The following is a 17,918-nucleotide window of genomic DNA, read 5'->3' as shown; positions in this document are numbered from 1 at the left end:
CGGGGCCGTGGCAGCAGCAGAGGACCGGAGCTATCCGACTGTGCTGCTGCTGCGCTCGAGGTTGCCGAGGCGGTTTCTTGCAGCTGCATCAGGAGTGGAGTTAGGCACGAACGGAGCCGGGCTGTCGTGCCACTCGCACGATGTGCACGTAAACTGCCCGTCACCGTCGAAGCGTTAGCAAGGATGTGTTTGGTTTAAGGACGGGATACGGCCATTTATGAATTTCGGGATATGGATATCTATGTTGTCTGTTTGGTTGGATGGATGAGATTGTATGGGATGAGAATACTTGACTAATTATATCTATTATTTAAAAATAATAATAACTAATTATACCATAATAAATATGCACTGACACTAATCTTGTCATTATAATCACTAATTAAAAATAAAATATGTTAATTAGCACTATACTACTCTAATTGTCACACGAAACATGCGCTAATCAACATGTGGATATCCTTATTCGCCAGATTTTTGAGAGCCAGAATATCCAGTATCTACCCAGAATATTCCCTGTTGTGGATATCTATGTTCAGCTTGTCCATCCCATTAAACACCCTGTATCTATGGATATCCATGTCTCACTATATCCATGAAACCAAACACACCCTGCAGGCCCAGCTCGAGTGTGTGGTTCCCATCTTTTCTTTTGGGCCTTTGTCTGCAACTATTCGGTACCGTGTGCGTCGACTGTTCGACCTCTCCAGAAAAGAAATGGTTCGGTAGTCCAGCAATCGGGTTGACAACTTCCTTTGGCGCAATGCCAAGATATGTATATCCATTGCAATTGTAAATATATATACAAAAAAAGTATGCCAAAGATATTGATATGTTCAATAATGTGCGGAAAGTTTCACGACGAAGGAAAAATCAGACTAATATAGAACACTTTAAGTGTGAGTGTGTGTCTGTGTGACATAGTTTTTCTTGAGAAAAAAGTGTTTATGTGCATTATATGTCGTCAAATCTATACCATGCATATGGATCATTGCTAACTGAAGACTACTCTTTCTGTTCTAAATTATAAGTCATTCTAACTTTTTTAAATATACTATAAATATTATTATTTAAATTATGAAAATATACTCTAAATATAATATACTATCCTATAAATCTTATTTAGATTACATACCTCTAACATCATAAAAAGTCTCGGATAATTCCTTTATCTACGGGCCCTATCAGGTGGAATTCAGCCCATTCACCTTAGCCAGTTGCTCCTTCATTGAATTTTCACTTGACTGGGACGGCAAACCATCCTTCAAGCATTAGGCACCTTTTTAACCTTGCTCAGTGTGTAGGAACGTAGGAATATACGTTTCACTTTTCCCATAGGAATTTGAGCTCTGGCTGATTCAGGTTACAGTAGGAGGAAATAAGAAGTATGGTAAGATGAATAAAGACTTTATCGCAGAATATATATTTGCTTTCTATTCGACGAGAAGGACAAGGAAAAGATAATGGATATGGTGTGGGCCTGTTCGCTTGAACTTATCAGCCGGCTTATCAGCTATAATCTACAGTATTTTTCTCTCACAACAAAATAGCTTCAGCCGACTTATCAGCCGGCTTTAATAACAGCCGAACAGGCCGGTCCTAGCACTATTGGAAAATGAAGCTCTCTCAGTTCAAACATATGACTATATTATGGAAGTCTTGAAGCAAGATGTCTTTCATCCTAATTGGCATTTTAGGCCTATTCAACTTGACTCACGACTGCTCAGAAACTAGTTCGTAGATTTTGCTTCAACAACTCGATCTTTTAAGTCGCTACTTCATCACAGAATTCCAAGTTCGGGGCCTTCGCTCTTGTGAAGACATACCACTTTAGTCACTTTAGCTATTAAACTGCCAAATAAACTGACTAAAAAGAGTAGCTAAAAGTGGGCTAAAGTGCCCAACGGACAAATGTCGCCCCTCATTATTGCTGGTCCTCCACCTTGATTTGGCCATTTATTATGGGTAATTTGGTCTTTGTTGAACTACTTTAATGATATTTAGTCACTTTTAATCACTATAACCAAATATGGGTGACTAAAGTTTTGTCATTGATTTTAGTAGCTAAATTTTAGTCATAGAAAACCAAACATGGCCGATGCCGAAATAGCAAGGCCTGGCTTCCTATTGCTAGCGCCTACTAGCACCGAGTAGGGCTAGACAAAATAATCATGGCTCGTCAACTCGCTCGATTCGTGGTCGGTTCAGCTCTGCTCGACTCGGCTCGTTTTAACTTTTTCACGAGTTGAGCTGAAAGTCTAGCTCGCTATTTTAACGAGCTAGCTCGAGCCAGCTCGCGAGCTGAAACGAGCTGAGGCCTATCAGCCCACGACTATGAATCCAGAAGATGATGATGCTGACCTAGAAGTGTACACCTATTCTATTAGTATGTAATCCTTATTTTCAGTTGTTTCATATGAATTTTAATTTTATAATTGTTGTGGTACTTAAATGTTGATTTTATGGATTGTTTTCCAGAGAGAAGATGATGACGCTGACATTGAATCTGTGGACTTTCCTAAGTTTGTGGTGGCAAACAATTAGTTAGTATGCTGGAACTGCATGATCATGGATGGACCAGTTATGTTGCATGGTTGATATTTTTGATAAACCTGATATATATTAATCATGTATAGTTGCATAATGGTGAACATCACCTTCTGAAATTAATGTAGCATAAACATTATAAACATGTGTGTCTTATTATTTTTTTTTTGTAGTAGCTCGCGAGCTAAACGAGTCAGCTCGAGCTCGGTAACGAGCCGAGCCAAACTCTGGCTTGTTAGCCTAACGAGCTAGCTCGAGCTGGACCGAGCCGAGTCAAGCTGGCTCGATATCCAGCCCTACGCGGAAGCGCTAGGGAGTACTCCCTCCACCCTAATTGTATAAAAAATAAAAATATTATTTCTTGAGGAGTCAAAAATTACAAATTTGACTAAATATATACAAAGAAGCACTAATACGTATAATATGTAAGAAATATTACTAGATTAGTTATGAAATAGATTTTCATGATAAATTTATTTGTGTTAATACTGTTTTTTATAAACTTAGTCAAATTTAAAATTGTTAGATTTGTCTGATATTTTTATTTTATTTTAGAATAGAGAGAGCAATGACCAAGCTATTTTCTTGCATGTCGACTCTTTAGGTCCCTTTTGGAAGCTAGGGAGAGCAAAACCTAGAGATGGAAAATCCCTATTAAAAATTAGAATGATATCCTCATGGATTATCCACCTAAGAAAAAGTCCAGGATCTTGAAGTTTTCAAATTAGGCCTTAATGTTCTGATCTTCTCAATCACTACTGCGTTGTACGGTCATGCCTCACGCCACCTTGGGTTTCCATTCAATCTTCATAAAAGTTCATTTCGTCCGACAATGTGGTTGTTTTGCATCGCGCCATCGCGGAGACGAGATGGCAGATTTCCATACGAGCTGGAACGTGGACCGCCCGGCACACGGGCGACACAGCAAGCCAACGGCGACACGTCTCCACGGTCCACATCACGGCCACGCCCCCGACTCCAGAACCGACTCATCAACGAGGCTGCCGCAAAAAAGCCCGAGCGGCCACGTGAACCAAACCCAGACCATTTGAGGCCTGGTTTAGTTACCAAAAATTTTTAACTCAAATTATCGCATCAAATTTTACGGCACATGTATAAAGTATTAAATATAGACGAAAAAAACTAATTACACAGTTTGATTGAAAATCGCAAGACGAATATTTCAAAACTAATTAGTCAATGATTAGCCATAACTGCTACAGTAATAACATGCGCTAATGACGAATTAATTAAACTTAATAAATTCGTCTCACAGTTTTCGGAGGAGCTATGTAATTAGTTTTTTTTATTAGTATCCGAAAACCCCTTCGAACGTTCCAAAACATCCAATGTGACGTCAAAAATTTTCATTTAGTGAACTAAACGCAGCCTGAGCAAGTGCGTTTGAGGGCAGCAAGGGTAGTCCCAACGCGACGTCGATGGCCCTGTCCGCCCTAATCAGCACCCTCCTCGCCGCCGTCGTTTGGTGCGCCGCTTACCTCGCCGCCGCCATCTCCTCCGCCTTCTGATTCCCCGCTTCTCCACCCCCAACATCTCCTCCTGTAGCACGCCCCACCTCCAGCTCTTTTAGGTCCTACTACACTCGCAACCCCTCCGGCCGACTCGCTTCGATCCGCCGCCCTCGCGCCGCCATGGGATACGCGCAGCTCGTCATCGGCCCCGCTGGAAGCGGCAAGGTACCGGTCCCCTTCCACCCCGACTCCCGGACCTCTCCCCCTCGCGCTTACCTTTGGGAAACGGGATGCTTTGCTCGCCCGCTGGCGCTAGTCAGAGTTGGGAACGACTCAGTTCGATTAGGGTTCTGATGGTGTCCCCTCCGATATCATGTTTCTGTTCCTGCTTGTTTCGATCGGGTATACTTGGTTTCGTATTCGTAGTGACCTGGTAGGGTTTCTTGCCACACTGGGGGTTTAGGGTCTGATTAAGGAGGAGTTGATGATAGCTTGCTCTAATTGGTCACTTGTGGTGTGTTTGCAGTCAACTTATTGCTCCAGTTTGTACGACCATTGCCAGACTGTGGGCAGGACAATTCATATTGTCAATCTCGATCCAGCTGCTGAGCACTTCGACTATCCTGTAGATATGGGTAATTTTTCTGCTTATGTGTTACAATGTAAAGCTTTTACCCACAGTAAAGTATTGTTCTCACTTACTTTTTATTGCCTTGCATTTTGGCAGATATCAGAGAGCTGATTTCATTGGATGATGTTATGGAGGAGATTGGGCTGGGGCCAAATGGCGGTCTCATCTACTGCATGGAGTATCCTGTTATTTAAGCATTATTTTTGTTTATTTTATAGGCTGCCAAAGCTATTTAGTTGATTAGTTCTGAACTAATGGCCGTGTTGATGGTGCATTTTTACACTTATTGCTTGTTAATGGGTTGGAGATGCAAAACCAGGCTGTTAGGTGCTGAAACTGGATTTGCGTTACCTTTTATTTGCACTTGGTTGTTGCTCTGTGAGACTGATATTTTGAGTTTCAACATTTATTGCATATTTTTTTTAAGGCCACCGTTCATTTGTTTGACCATTAGACATAAGCCCTGTAGATTGTGGCCATGCAATCATTGGATGTTCACTGATATGACAGAGAATGTTGCAGGACGGATTGGCTAAAATCAAGAACTAATCTAGCTAACTTATGACAATGTAATTCATGATGATATTGTTCCTTATGTTCATGGAGTTTGTTTTGCTAGGATTTTATGCTTTCAATTTCTGTTTCCTTAACAAAACCTCAGGCACCTAGAAGACAGCTTGGATGATTGGTTTGATGAACAGCTGGAGAACTACTTGGATGATGACTATCTTGTGTTTGATTGCCCTGGTATATTCTCAATTCATCTTTGCATGCTTTGATTGTTTCTTAATAGTTGCACGGTTTCATCTCATTTACTATTCTTACCACTTACATTAATGTGACAAAACAGGCAATCATCAGTCTTTTTTTACTGATTGTGCATTATACTTGTCCATCAATTATACACAAATACCATTTTGGGTTTACCTCTGGTTTGTTTAGCAATTCTAGTGTATATGTCTTTCTAATAACAATTCTATACATGAAAAACTACATATTTATATGGTCGACATCACATGTATCGGTTAATAATTTTCTGCATCTTGCTTTTCCAGGCCAGATTGAACTCTTCACGCATGTTCCAGTTCTGCGGAACTTTGTTGAGCACCTGAAACGAAAAAATTTCAATGTTTGCGCTGTTTACCTTCTTGATTCACAGGTTTGAATCATGAATAGAAATTTTCTTGGCAATGAAGATATATTAAACAAAAACACATGCCTGATTTCAGTTCTGTTTTCATGGTCCAGTTTGTCAGTGATGTAACGAAATACATCAGTGGTTGCATGGCTTCTCTATCAGCTATGATTCAGCTTGAACTTCCTCATATCAACATCCTTTCAAAGATGGATCTGGTCTCCAACAAAAAAGAAGTAGAAGAGTATGCCTTTTTTTTCTCTTTCATCCCTTGCATAGTTCCAAAGGTTTGAATTTCCTTGTCTGTATTAATGTTCCAATGTCTCTAGGTACCTGGACCCGAATGCACAGGTTCTTCTTTCACAGCTGAATCGGCAGATGGCACCCCGATTTGGCAAGTTGAACAAGTGTTTAGCTGAACTGGTAGACCTACTATGACTTCATGCAAGCATTTACCTTAAAATATTTTTATCAGAGTTCTTTAGTGATGCCGTTAGAAGGGCGGGCCTAGTGCAAACGGTAGAGTGTTACCGCCTGTGACCGGAAGGTCCTGGGTTCGAGTCGCGGTCTCCTCGCATTGCACAGGCAAGGGTAAGGCTTGCCACTGACACCCTTCCCTAGACCCCACACAGAGCGGGAGCTCTCTGCACTGGGTACGCCCTTTCTCTAGTGATGCCGTGCACCCCAATTGTTGGATTTGTGCATTTAAATTTATCCTTTGGATATAAATTGATAGCCAAGTTAAGATATGCTAAAAGTATAGCTTGAGCCTAATGTTCCTTCAATGTGGTACTGCCATGGAACAGATCGTCTTCCTTGGTGCTTACGTCTTATAAGCCAGATACAGTTACAACAGCTTTAGTGTGTTTGAACATTTAATATTTGAGTTCTATGGTGCATGTAACTTGTTGTCCAATGGACCACGGGCAGTTCACCTTTGTTTTGTTTATTTATGGATGGGATGGGAAGTGGAAGTATTCTATTACCGATTCTTGGCTGTGGTGAGGTCTTCTGGAGTAGATCAAATCTGTTTAATGCTCTGATTGCAAGCACTGCCAAATCTGGGGATATCTTAGAAAATTCAGATTGTGCTGTATTTTCACATGGATTTCTACCAGTTTAATTTTTTAATCTAGTAAATAGTAATATATACTATATTTGAATACTTTACTTTTACTGAGTCCATATGCATTCCAGTGGAAGCCTCATGAGTTATGATTGTCTGAAAGTGTATTGCATTAGCCATTTGAAGTAGTTCAGTTTCTTTGTGCTTGGCCACAAGCTCAGAAACATTGATATAAAGTTTTACAAACAAGCAGATGTATTCATTTGCATGCTTGTTTAATTATTTTGTATATACTAACGTGCTATATTCTTGTTTCTTTTGTACATTTGTGAACTAAGTCAATATTCTACTTGTCTCACTTTCTTCAGCGTCATGTTTAATATTTTTACAGTACCTTGTTTTGGTGCTATCAACCTGCGATATTAATCTCAATTCCATCATGTAGGTTGATGATTACAGCATGGTTAATTTCATACCACTTGATTTGAGAAAGGAAAGCAGGTAAAACTGTTTTTTGTAATGTTAACAATATCTATTACATGGTTAAGTTTATGGTTCTTAGTGTATTGCGCAAAACTCCTGTAAACTATACTATGATCGATGTAGCCTTTTGTCACTGGATCCCTTGGCATAGTACTCTGCTATTATGCCTACAAATGCACATTTCATATACCACATTTAACCTGGAAGACGTACTTCCATCTTGACACCTCATTTCTGATGCAGTAGCAGTGTTGCACACTAGGCACCACTAATGTGTTACTATTGTGTATTCTGCTGCTATTACAATATCGTGCTTGATTTGACCCTAGATCTTGCCCTGGGGATAAAAAGAAGTCTAAATCTGGCAACTTTATGAAAGACCGTAACAGGATATGCGTTATTTTAATGAAAAGGAAGGGGACTTTAGCTAGCTTGAAATGAATTGGTATCACCGATTCGATCTTCCTTGCTGGCTGTTATATTTCTTTTGACATGGTATTTGTGGATATGCAAAATTTCAATTCTTTTATCATGCTATATTTGAGTTTGTTCTGTTCTCATATAGTCATATCCCTGAATGGCCCTGTTTCTGCAGCATACAATATGTGCTGTCGTACATCGACACCTGTATCCAGTACGGGGAAGATGCAGATGTGAAGGTCAGGGACTTTGAGCCCATCGAGGACGAAGACTAGTAATTGCCTCATTGGATGCCGAAGGAGCTGCAAACTAGTTGGTAGTAGTGTAGTGGCCTTTGGGAATATATGTATGGCGCAGGCTGCAGGCATGCAAAAAAATGTCATAGGATGCTGATGACATCTAAATGGTCTATGTAAGTTCGAAACTAAAGCAGAGCACTCATATCTGCAAGTTCCAGTAAAATTGACGCCTTGATGGTCCTGTTCTCTCTCATCACTCCTTGGTTTATCAAAATCGATTCAATGGGTGCTGTATTTGTAGTGCTACTAGAAACCTAGCAACGGTGAGCTTGATGCCAAATCGATTGTGTAGTTTATGGGCTGGGCTGGACTAAGTTCGTTGAGCTGGCTCGGTGATTGGTTGAAAAAACGTTTTTTTTCTTCTGAACTCGTTTTTTTTTATATATAAAAGTTGATTTTAAGTGATTGCAGCTCATTAAGCTCGCTTTGAAGTTCTCTCTAATTTAGGAGATCATGATAAATAAGAGTGTCAATTTCAAAGAAAGATAAAAAAAAGTGAAGTTGGCTCGTGAGACTGATAGATAAGATTATGTTAATTTTAAAGAAAACTTGAAAAAAATGCAGTTGGCTCATAATCCACCTCTGTTTATGGGCCTTCGGGCATACTGCTCTCGTTGCAACAGTGAGACGCTGCAGGGCTCTTTTGAGCTGTTCGAAGCTTCTACCAGAATGGGTAGTTCACTTACCTCGCGTCGGATATATTATCAACTCATAATCCACCTCTGTTTATGGGCCTACGGGCATACTGCTCTCGTTGCAACAGTGAGACGCTGCAGGGCTCTTTTGAGCTGTTCGAAGCTTCTACCAGAATGGGTTAGTTCACTTACCTCGCGTCGGATATATTATCAACATGCATACCAAGATGGTTCTGGTGGTGCTTGACCGCGCAGAAGCATCGATAAATTGAGATAGCACGATAAGCATTCTCCACGTTGCTTGGGAAATCAGTAGCGAGTGCACGAATCAAAGGCACCCGAGGACGAGTAAGAGTAAATTTAACAATAATGCTACCATTAAGATGTCTGAAAAGCCAGATGTCTCGCCCCATTCGCGCGGCTCACCTTAAAAAAAAAATCAAATCCTCATGGAAGCTCGTCTCCCCATTCCACGCTCGTGCGTCGCGGTGGCTTCACAGCGCCGTGCGGCTGTCCGACCGTCCCAATCCGCCGTGGTTCTGCCTCCAGCCCGCCCCCACCATCCACTCCGGCGTGCCGCCACCGCCCGCCATCCCCCGCGGCGCCCCATCCCCGCAGCACCTCTGTCCCCCGTGGAGATGAGGAATCCTCGGCGTAAGGTACGCTGCCAGCCACCCCATTGACTGCAGCTACCGCCGGACCCAGTCACTGACGCCCCGCCCTCCGTCTCCAAGCTCCATGCGCGTGCTCGGCGAGTGTAGCAGCGCCTCCATCGCCTGCTGCACCGCCATGCTCCGTCCTTCGCTGTGCCCAGGAGAGGGGGAGCGTCGTTGGCCAGGCCCAGGCCAGGCGTTGGCGCAACTGGCTGCTGCCAGGCCGAGCCACCATCCTCGGCTACGGGCTGGCCGAAATCGGCCATTCCCCGCTTTGCGCTACGTTGTATGGAAGAAGGGTGAAAAACATATTGCAAGCGTCTGTTTCAAATGTTTCAGAGGTATGTTGCAAGTGTTTCATACGGATGTTGCAAAAGTAGATCGGGATGTTGCAATAGCTGTACACATATGTTGCAATCTCATGTTCTCAATGTTTCATCTGTTTTTTTTCGACGAATGTTGCAAGTGTGTTTATCTGGATGTTGCATATGTTTTCACACATATGATGCAAGTGTTTTTATCAGGATGTTGCGTATATTTTTACAATGGTTTTAAGTGTATTTTAGGTGTTTTTGCAAGTGTTTCAGACGTATTTTTCAAATGTTTTATTTGTTTCCGATCGTATGTTGCAATTGTTGCACATAGATGTTTTAAAACTAGATTGAATGTTGTATCTCCCTTCTCGTCTTTTTGTTGTTTTGTCTTGATGTCAGGCGCGGGAAGACGGAGGTAGTCCCCACTGGCGCAGGCGTGCGCAGCAGGCGAGACATGGGCGGGCGGGCGCGGAACGCAAGACGGGCGGCGGCGCGGGCGTCCGGACCCGGGCGCTAGCCACGTCCTAAATTTAATCTTATATATGCAAGAAAAAGGACAAGCGATGACATGCAAATCCATGGATGACAGGATGGGGTACTCAGCGTGTCATTGACAACCATCATCAGGATATGGACTCAAGATCTGGGCCCTCACCGACTAGCGAAAACCAGGCAGTTCTCAATTTCAAATTTTAAATTCAATACATTTATTACAAGAATAATGTATTGATGTTCAAACACATTTATTCCATCAGAAGAGAATCGTCAAATGGAAATGGGGCCACACAACCAGTAAGGTAAATTTTTCTCAAGTGCGGCTCTACAATATTTGTTGTCTAGAAAAGTTCTGCATTTGTTGTGGGCGCCCTGATAGCCGGTACCTCGGTGAATGGGGCGTGGTTGTATGCTGCCTGCCAGACAATTTGAAAGGGTTGGTTATAGCAAGTGCACGAAATCGAAGGCACTGGACAAGTAAGATTAAATTTAATCTTATTGAAAGCAAAAAGGGCAAGGGATGACATGCTGATCCACGGACCACGGATGGGGTATTCACCGTGTCACTGAACCAGTATATGGAATCAGATCTGGGGCCTTCCGACTAGTGAAAACCAGACAGTTCTCCATTTTCAAAATTTCAATTCTGATACATTTATTACAAGATAATGTATTTGATGGTCAAAACACATTTATTCTGCCAAAAAGGGGTCATCGAATGGGGCAATACAACCACCAATTATCCATATACTCGTAACAGCTGGTGCCTCGGTGACTACATCCTTGCAGCAGGGAGCTGCCCTGCAAAATCATAATGTTTGGAAAAAATGAACTAGTAAGCATGATATGGGAAGATGCACCTAACAGAACACTGGAAACGAGCAAGAAAGGTCATAGTACAACAGATGCAACAAAACATTTCGATACCAGAGCATAAAGTGCTCAGTAAGTGCAAATAAGCTTTAAAATCATACACAAAGTAGCCAAGTTAAGTTATAATAAAAGCTTAAGTGTATTAGGCATTTTGAACTAATTTATGGTTTTGCTAACTTGTAACTGTCTGACGGCCAGGCTAACTGGGTCACCGAATCAATTTGAATAGTTCCATCCAATAAACGGCTTCTCTACAGCATCCAAAGGTTCAAAAAGTGTACTTAAAAAAGAATAAGGTTCTTCTTTGACAGAATAAAAGGGCGTACCCAGTGCAGAGAGCTCCCGCTCTGTGCGGGATCCGGGGAAGGGTGTCGGTGGCAAGCCTTACCCTCGCCTGTGCAATGCGAGGAGACCGCGACTCGAACCCGGGACCTTCCGGTCACAGGCGGTAAGACTCTACCGCTTGCACCAGGCCTTAAAAAAGAATAAGGTTCTTCTTTGACAGAATACTGGCAGGAAAGAATAAGGTTCTATTAAATGGAACTTGACATGTTAATAACATTCTCCGTTCTATAACAACCTCTGGTCGAAATGAAACGGTGCACAACTTCACAAAAAAAAAACCACAGGTAGTTAAGGTTCTACTAAAATTGAATTCCGAGTGCCACAAACAGAAGTGGAAAGCAGCTGATAAGATTGATTTACCTGCACTATGAGCACCATTCTCTAGCATTCTGGAACATTCGCAGCCAAGGGCTGGGGCCACTCTCCTCAACCTGCCATTCCTTAGGATACCATGGATATTGCCACATCATGAAGCAACGCTCTGGATGCGGCATCATAGCCAGGTGCCTCCCATCAGGTGAGCAAAGGGCTGCTATACCTAGTGGAGAACCATTAGGATTGAAGGGATAAGTCTCAGTAATATTGTTATAATCATCACAATACCGCACAGGAGCCAGATTAGACTTCACAACAGTAGCTAGAGCATTTTCATCTGGGAAGAAAGCTCTTCCCTCGCCATGAGCACTCCAAACACCCAAGGTGGAACCTTCCATCCCTTTGAACATAATAGCAGGAGAATCGCCAATGGACACACTGGTAAACCGGCACTCAAAACGACCAGATTCATTGTGAATAAACCTCGGCTGGGACAAATCATCACCTGTACCAAGAGAACCTCCAACACCTGACCCTGGCACCCAGCCAAGAAGAGCCATAAGCTGACAACCATTGCATACTCCAAGGCTAAACGTGTCTGGCCTGTGGTAGAAGTCCTGGAATTGCTGAATGAGGGGTTGGTTAAACCTGATTGATGCAGCCCAGCCTTTCGCTGAATCCAGCACATCTGCATAGCTGAAACCACCAACAAACGCAATCCCTCGGAACTCCTTGAGAGAAGACTTCCCAGCCAAGAGGTCTGACATTGTAATATCCCATGGTTCAAATCCAGCAGCGTGGAATGCAGCAGCCATTTCCCTGTCCCCATTGCTCCCTTCTTCACGAATGATGGCAACCTTTGGTTTCGAGGAAGCAGTCAACAGTTTCCCATCTGTGAATTTGGGGGTAAAAGACAGAGACCATGATGGTGATGTCCTGCATTTTAGTCCTTCTTTCTCAAGTTTGACACAAGATTTCAGACGTTGTAACTCCTCAAGCTGGAAGCTCGTTTCCTCCCACAGATCCCTGAGATCCGAAGTTTTTTCCTTGAGATGCAGATTGCCATCAACAAAAACTTCTATTTCTGGTAAGCTAGTAACTTCTCCAATAACATTAGCAGAAATGCCTGCTATTTCAAGCTTTTGCTTCACGATGTTGAGATATTTCGAGTGTACTTCAATAATGAGGCCAAGTTCCTCTGCAAAAAGTCCTTCAATAAGGCTCCTATCTTCTAAGTCTATGTCGAGCTTAAAACCACAGTTACCAGCAAATGCCATCTCAAGAACACTCACAATAAGGCCACCATCGCTTATGTCATGGCCTGCTGAAATAAGACGTTCACTGAGCAATTCCTGAATGGCCTCAAATACCTTCTTCAAGTACAGAACATCATCAATGTCCGGGCAGTCATTTCCAATTTGATCAAATGCTTGTGCAAGAGCAGAACCACCGAGACGGCGATTTCCTTTAGCAAGATCAATATGCAGAAGAATTCCATCCTTGCCGAGCTTCAAATCAGGGGTTACTGTCAATGTTATATCAGGACATGTCACGTAAGTACTGATGACCAGATTTCCAGGAGCCTTGACGACTTCACCATCACACTGAGCTGCCATGGAAAGACTGTCCTTTCCCCCATCTATTGCAATACCAAGTTCAATCATGCAGTCAGCCAATGCAACAGCTGCATCATACATATCTGCACCTTCGCCATCAAGCTTTGCAGCGTACATCCAATTCCCGCTTGCTTTGACATCAGCAAGTGATGTAACCTTAGCCCAAACAAGATTAGTCAAGGCCTCCCCAACAGCAAGTCTGGCCATGGCCTTAGGATTAAGCAAACCCTTTATTGGTTGTTCTCCAATGCTGCAAGCACCACCTGTTAGGTCTGTGTACGTCTGTGCAATCACAGCCACATCAGCAAGCGGGAGTTGGAGAGGCCCAACTGTCTGCTGTTGTGCAACAAGACCTGTCACACACCTATCAACCTTAGTGGTCAAGAAACGTTTTGAACACACGGATGGGAGCCTTAATACTCGCTTCAGAGCATCTAGTAGTGTCACCCCAGGTGCAATGTCTAAAGGCTCTGTGACTTGAGAAACACGCCTGAACACGAAGGTCTTCTGAGGCATATCTCCTAAAACCTTTTCAAGCTCAAGTTCTTCAACAGGGGTTGGAGGAGGGAGGCCATTCAGCTTGGAATGCTCCACAGCAGCGCTATCAATCAACACAATTTTTCCACAGCCATCAATTTTCCCAATGACAGCCATTGAAACTCTTTCCCTCTCACAAAGCGATTCTAACAGGCTTCTGCTCTCAGGTTTCACAAGTAGTGCATCCTGTTCCTGGTACTCAGCACCCCATATCTCCAAGACCGACAATGTATGATCACCAACAACAATTGAACGGATATCAATTTCAGCTCCCTTAGGATATATTATTTCCTTCACAACATTACAATTTCCTCCTGCACCCTGATCATGAATGCTGATGATAGGATTGCTCTGTCCCATTTCTGCACATGCCCTGACTACACGATACAATTTCTGTGCCATCTCGGCATCTCCACGCTGTACTGCGTTGAAATCAAGCTCTGCATCGTTCTGGCCACTAACCATACTCGAGGCAGCACCACCGCCCATACCAATTCTGTACGCTGGACCACCAATCTTCACAACTAGCATGCCAATTTCTGGGTCACCCTTTGATATGTGTGCATGGTCAATTTGCCCTATAGCTCCACTGAACATTATAGGCTTCAACCATTCACGCCGCTCCCCATTTAGCAACCTCATCCCAAATGTTCTGGTATATCCCTGAATTAGAGGCTCACCGAACTTGTTCCCATAGTCAGATGCACCATCACTAGCATCAACAAGAATTTGCAATGGAGAGGCCAGATTCACTGGGTAAGAAAATGAAGGGTCCTCCCAGGGTGCATTTGAATTGTCAATTCGAAGATTACCAACACAGTAACCAGCAGTGGAAGCAACAACAAAAGAAACCCTTCCCAGTGGCATGTGTGTCCCTTATACGGCCACCTGCACCCGTCTCAGCTCCAGGGTATGGTGCAACAGCGCATGGAAAGTTATGGGTTTCTGCTGTGAATAAAATATCTAGCTCACGCATGATAATGGATAATGGTGAAGTGAAACCCGGAATTGTTGGGCGCAGCTGATTTACTGGGAATCCTTTTATTGCACTCGAGTTATCCTTGAATCCGATGACAGAGTTATTGTGGTTGGCTTTCAGGGGACTCTTCACTAACTGGAACAAAGTGGTTGGCATGGTCTCTCCGTCTATTACAAGCTTTCCATTAAAAAACCAATGTCTGCTATGTTCGCTATTGGATTGTGCAATATCAAAAAGTTCCACGGTAGTTGGATTGCGTTTAATATCATCTCTGAAGAGGTGTGTATAGTAGTCAATATCTTGTTTGTCAAAAGCAAGTCCCATCTTCACATTTATTTCTTCCAATGCTTCTTCTCCCCTTTCAATGACTGGAACAACACGGACAGGTTCAGGAACTACGTCTGATTGAAATGATGTGAGCTTGTTGGGATAAATGCACTCTGTCATTCTATCATGAACCAATGCAGCGAATTCTTTGAGCTGACTTTCATCAAGTGGATCACCACCAGGCTCAAGGCGCAAAAGGTATCTTCTTGATCTCTCTAGTCGTGTCACTTCTACTAATGAGAGAGATTTACAAATTGAGACAGCATTGGTCGAGAATGCTGTTGAAAATGTCATCCGGGGACCAACCTCAACAATGACAGTACAAGAATTTCTAGATACTTCATCCTCCAGAAAGCTCCTAGTTTGCAACTTCTCAGGTTCATAAGTTTCTGCTAAGAGCCAATGAAGTGTTGAAAGCTTCTCAGGAGTGAGTGGATTGTCCAATTGATGTTGAAGCACTGCTCAGTCAGTATATCAACAATATTAGCAGAAACCTTTGCCTTCACTTTCTTGAGCAGCTCCATGGTTTCACTTTCTTGAAGAAATGGTATACGGTACAAGTGAATAATTCCAACATCCAACGCAGTATCAGGTTTCTCAACTAATGGACTGTCAAACCCCTTGGATGCCACGGCCCCCAGGAGATGACGACAATCGGATATTACGAGTCATAACTCTTTGTAGACGTGGCCAACAAATATGCTGTTGATGGAAGCAGTGTTGAGTCATTCGCAATCTTCTTGATCCAAGACTTCTCGCAGGAATTAAACCACATCTTTTTCCCTATGTAGAGAACAAACATAAGAACAAGCTAATGCCAGCCAAAAATAAATTGTGTTATTTCATAGACTCTATACCATATTTCCAGGAAAGCCTTCAGTCCGTAACAGATTGCTTGCCGTCATTTGGCCAGGTGATGCCATCCCAAACCAAAGGATTTTTATTTTTTATTTCTTGTCAAAAGAGAATGGGAGATCTGCACATCAATTGGGAACCAGGGTTATGTTGAATCAAGCGTGAAATTATAGAAGGGATGCAAAGATGTACAAGAGATATGAGCATGCCGAAGCAAAGAAGATAAAACAATCATGACAGGAGATCATTTCTTTTGAACAAGTTCCTCAATTTATTTGTGACCCCAAAGATTACAGTGCCATCATTTCAAATGTCAGGAAGGTAGTGCTACTAATAAACTCATGCAAAACAGTTCCTCAAGTGAAAAATGTAGAGACATGATTAAAGAAAAACTATTTCTACAGGCTCACCACGTTAGTGTGCTTCTATAGGTAAGTTCAAACTTCAAAGACTAGGACACTCTTAGCCTGAACACATTAACATCAAAGCACATTACACCATTGATTATTACTGCAAATAGTGACAAAAACTCTGCCTACTAATCAAAAGAAACTCTCTCTCCATTATTCATGTGATGCTACAACTTGTCTTCTGAATTGTTGTAAATACAATTGCTATAGTAAACAGCACTTAAACCCTGAACCAAATTTAGGGCCTGTTTGGATTGAAGGATTTTCACGGGAATTTTGAAGGAACACAATCCATAGGAAAGGAATTCAATAGGAGTGTTTGGATCGAAGGAATAGAGAGTTCCATTCCACAGGAAAGGGAATAGTCGATGCACAAAATGTAGGAAATAAAACATCCATCCAAACCTATTGGTTTTTTCCTTCACGAAGACCGAGGCAGCTGCACGCACTTTATCGATGTCTTGTGTGTGCCATCGACCATAATCTAGCTTTTTTCTGACGTTGCTGTAGGTTTGTACTTGAACCACGCACTTTATTCCTACGTTATAAATTCTTGTATTCCAAACAGCCTAAATTTTCTGTTCCTGTATTTTGAAATCCCGTAGTTTTTCACTTTTCATCATAACTTATTCCTGCGTTTTTCCTATTCCTGTGTTTGGATTCCTTCGTTCCAAACAGGCCCTAGCTAGTACAAGTACGCTGTGTACACCCTCTACACATGCAAGCCGTCAAACATAGATGTTCTAGATAATGCATATATTATTGGTACCATATATTATTAGTAGCATAACAAAAGTGACTAGAGTTGTCTCACGAGTGACGACAGCGACATGTACATGGTTCAAAATATCTCGGTTTCAACTGCCAGGCCGTCGGAACTCGGAACCAGTGGACACTAACCTCAGTACTTTTATCACTCCAAGCTGCTTTGATCAGTAGCCGAACCTCAAAAAAATAAAGTACTAGTAAACTAGACTTAGCTGCTACTAGTAGATAGTTACTCAGTACTCACCAAGTTGAAAAAAAAATCCGAAACAATGAAACGAACTGGAAGGATCATAGAAGGACGTATTGGATTTGGATTCGATGGCTCTAGGCACAAAATAAACTCTCAGAAACAGTCGACCCAGAAAATATATGGAGATAGGGTTCCTTACCAACGAAAGACGCAGGAATCAACGAGCCAGACGGGAAAAAGGACGAGTAGGACAACAGCACCGTGAAATGAACTCCTCGGAGGCGCGGACGGAACACTCCACTCCGCTCCGCTCGGGCGCAGGCCGGGAGTGTTCCCCGGCGGCGCGCCGAATACGAGACAAGCTTGCGGGGAAGCAGGAGACGGAGAACTGGAGAAGCAGCCGCCGCCGCTGCGAGCGCGAGAGAAAAGGGGAGGAGAAAAAGGGAAGTCCTAACCAGCGTGGCCACAACGCAATGTTATTTAGGTTACTGGGCCGGTCCTAACCAGCGTGGCCGCCGCCTGTCGGCCCAGCGCAATGTTGTTGGGCCGCGTA

General features: G+C 42.8%; 1 protein-coding gene and 1 pseudogene across 1 annotated transcript; one reads left to right on the top strand and one right to left on the bottom strand.

Moving 5' to 3' along the window:
- Nucleotides 1–3,941: 3,941 nt before the first annotated feature.
- On the top strand, nt 3,942–8,234 carry LOC136474568 (GPN-loop GTPase 3-like). The gene is made up of 9 exons (XM_066472135.1): nt 3,942–4,244; nt 4,546–4,654; nt 4,747–4,828; nt 5,312–5,397; nt 5,706–5,809; nt 5,899–6,029; nt 6,115–6,208; nt 7,297–7,352; nt 7,930–8,234. The coding sequence occupies exons 1-9, from the start codon at nt 4,200–4,202 to the stop codon at nt 8,027–8,029; spliced, it is 807 nt and encodes a 268-aa protein (XP_066328232.1). The 5' UTR covers nt 3,942–4,199; the 3' UTR covers nt 8,030–8,234.
- A 2,111-nt stretch (nt 8,235–10,345) lies between these two features.
- LOC136552909 (probable phosphoribosylformylglycinamidine synthase, chloroplastic/mitochondrial) lies at nt 10,346–17,802 on the bottom strand (annotated as a pseudogene).
- Nucleotides 17,803–17,918: the final 116 nt, after the last annotated feature.

This window comes from Miscanthus floridulus, chromosome 1, assembly GCF_019320115.1.
Source record: "Miscanthus floridulus cultivar M001 chromosome 1, ASM1932011v1, whole genome shotgun sequence".
Taxonomy (NCBI): Eukaryota; Viridiplantae; Streptophyta; class Magnoliopsida; order Poales; family Poaceae; genus Miscanthus; species Miscanthus floridulus.
The sequence above is the reverse complement of the archived record's forward strand: the minus strand, read 5'-3'. Positions and strand labels throughout refer to the sequence as shown.

What these genes read in the sequence shown, in the direction of transcription:
- LOC136474568 (XM_066472135.1), top strand. Translation starts at nt 4,200, where the DNA reads ATGGGATACGCGCAGCTCGTCATCGGCCCCGCTGGAAGCGGCAAG. An exon ending in GCCCCGCTGGAAGCGGCAAG is followed by an intron (nt 4,245 to 4,545) that starts GTACCGGTCCCC and finishes GTGTGTTTGCAG; the next exon opens with TCAACTTATTGCTCCAGTTT. An exon ending in GGTCTCATCTACTGCATGGA is followed by an intron (nt 4,829 to 5,311) that starts GTATCCTGTTAT and finishes ACAAAACCTCAG; the next exon opens with GCACCTAGAAGACAGCTTGG.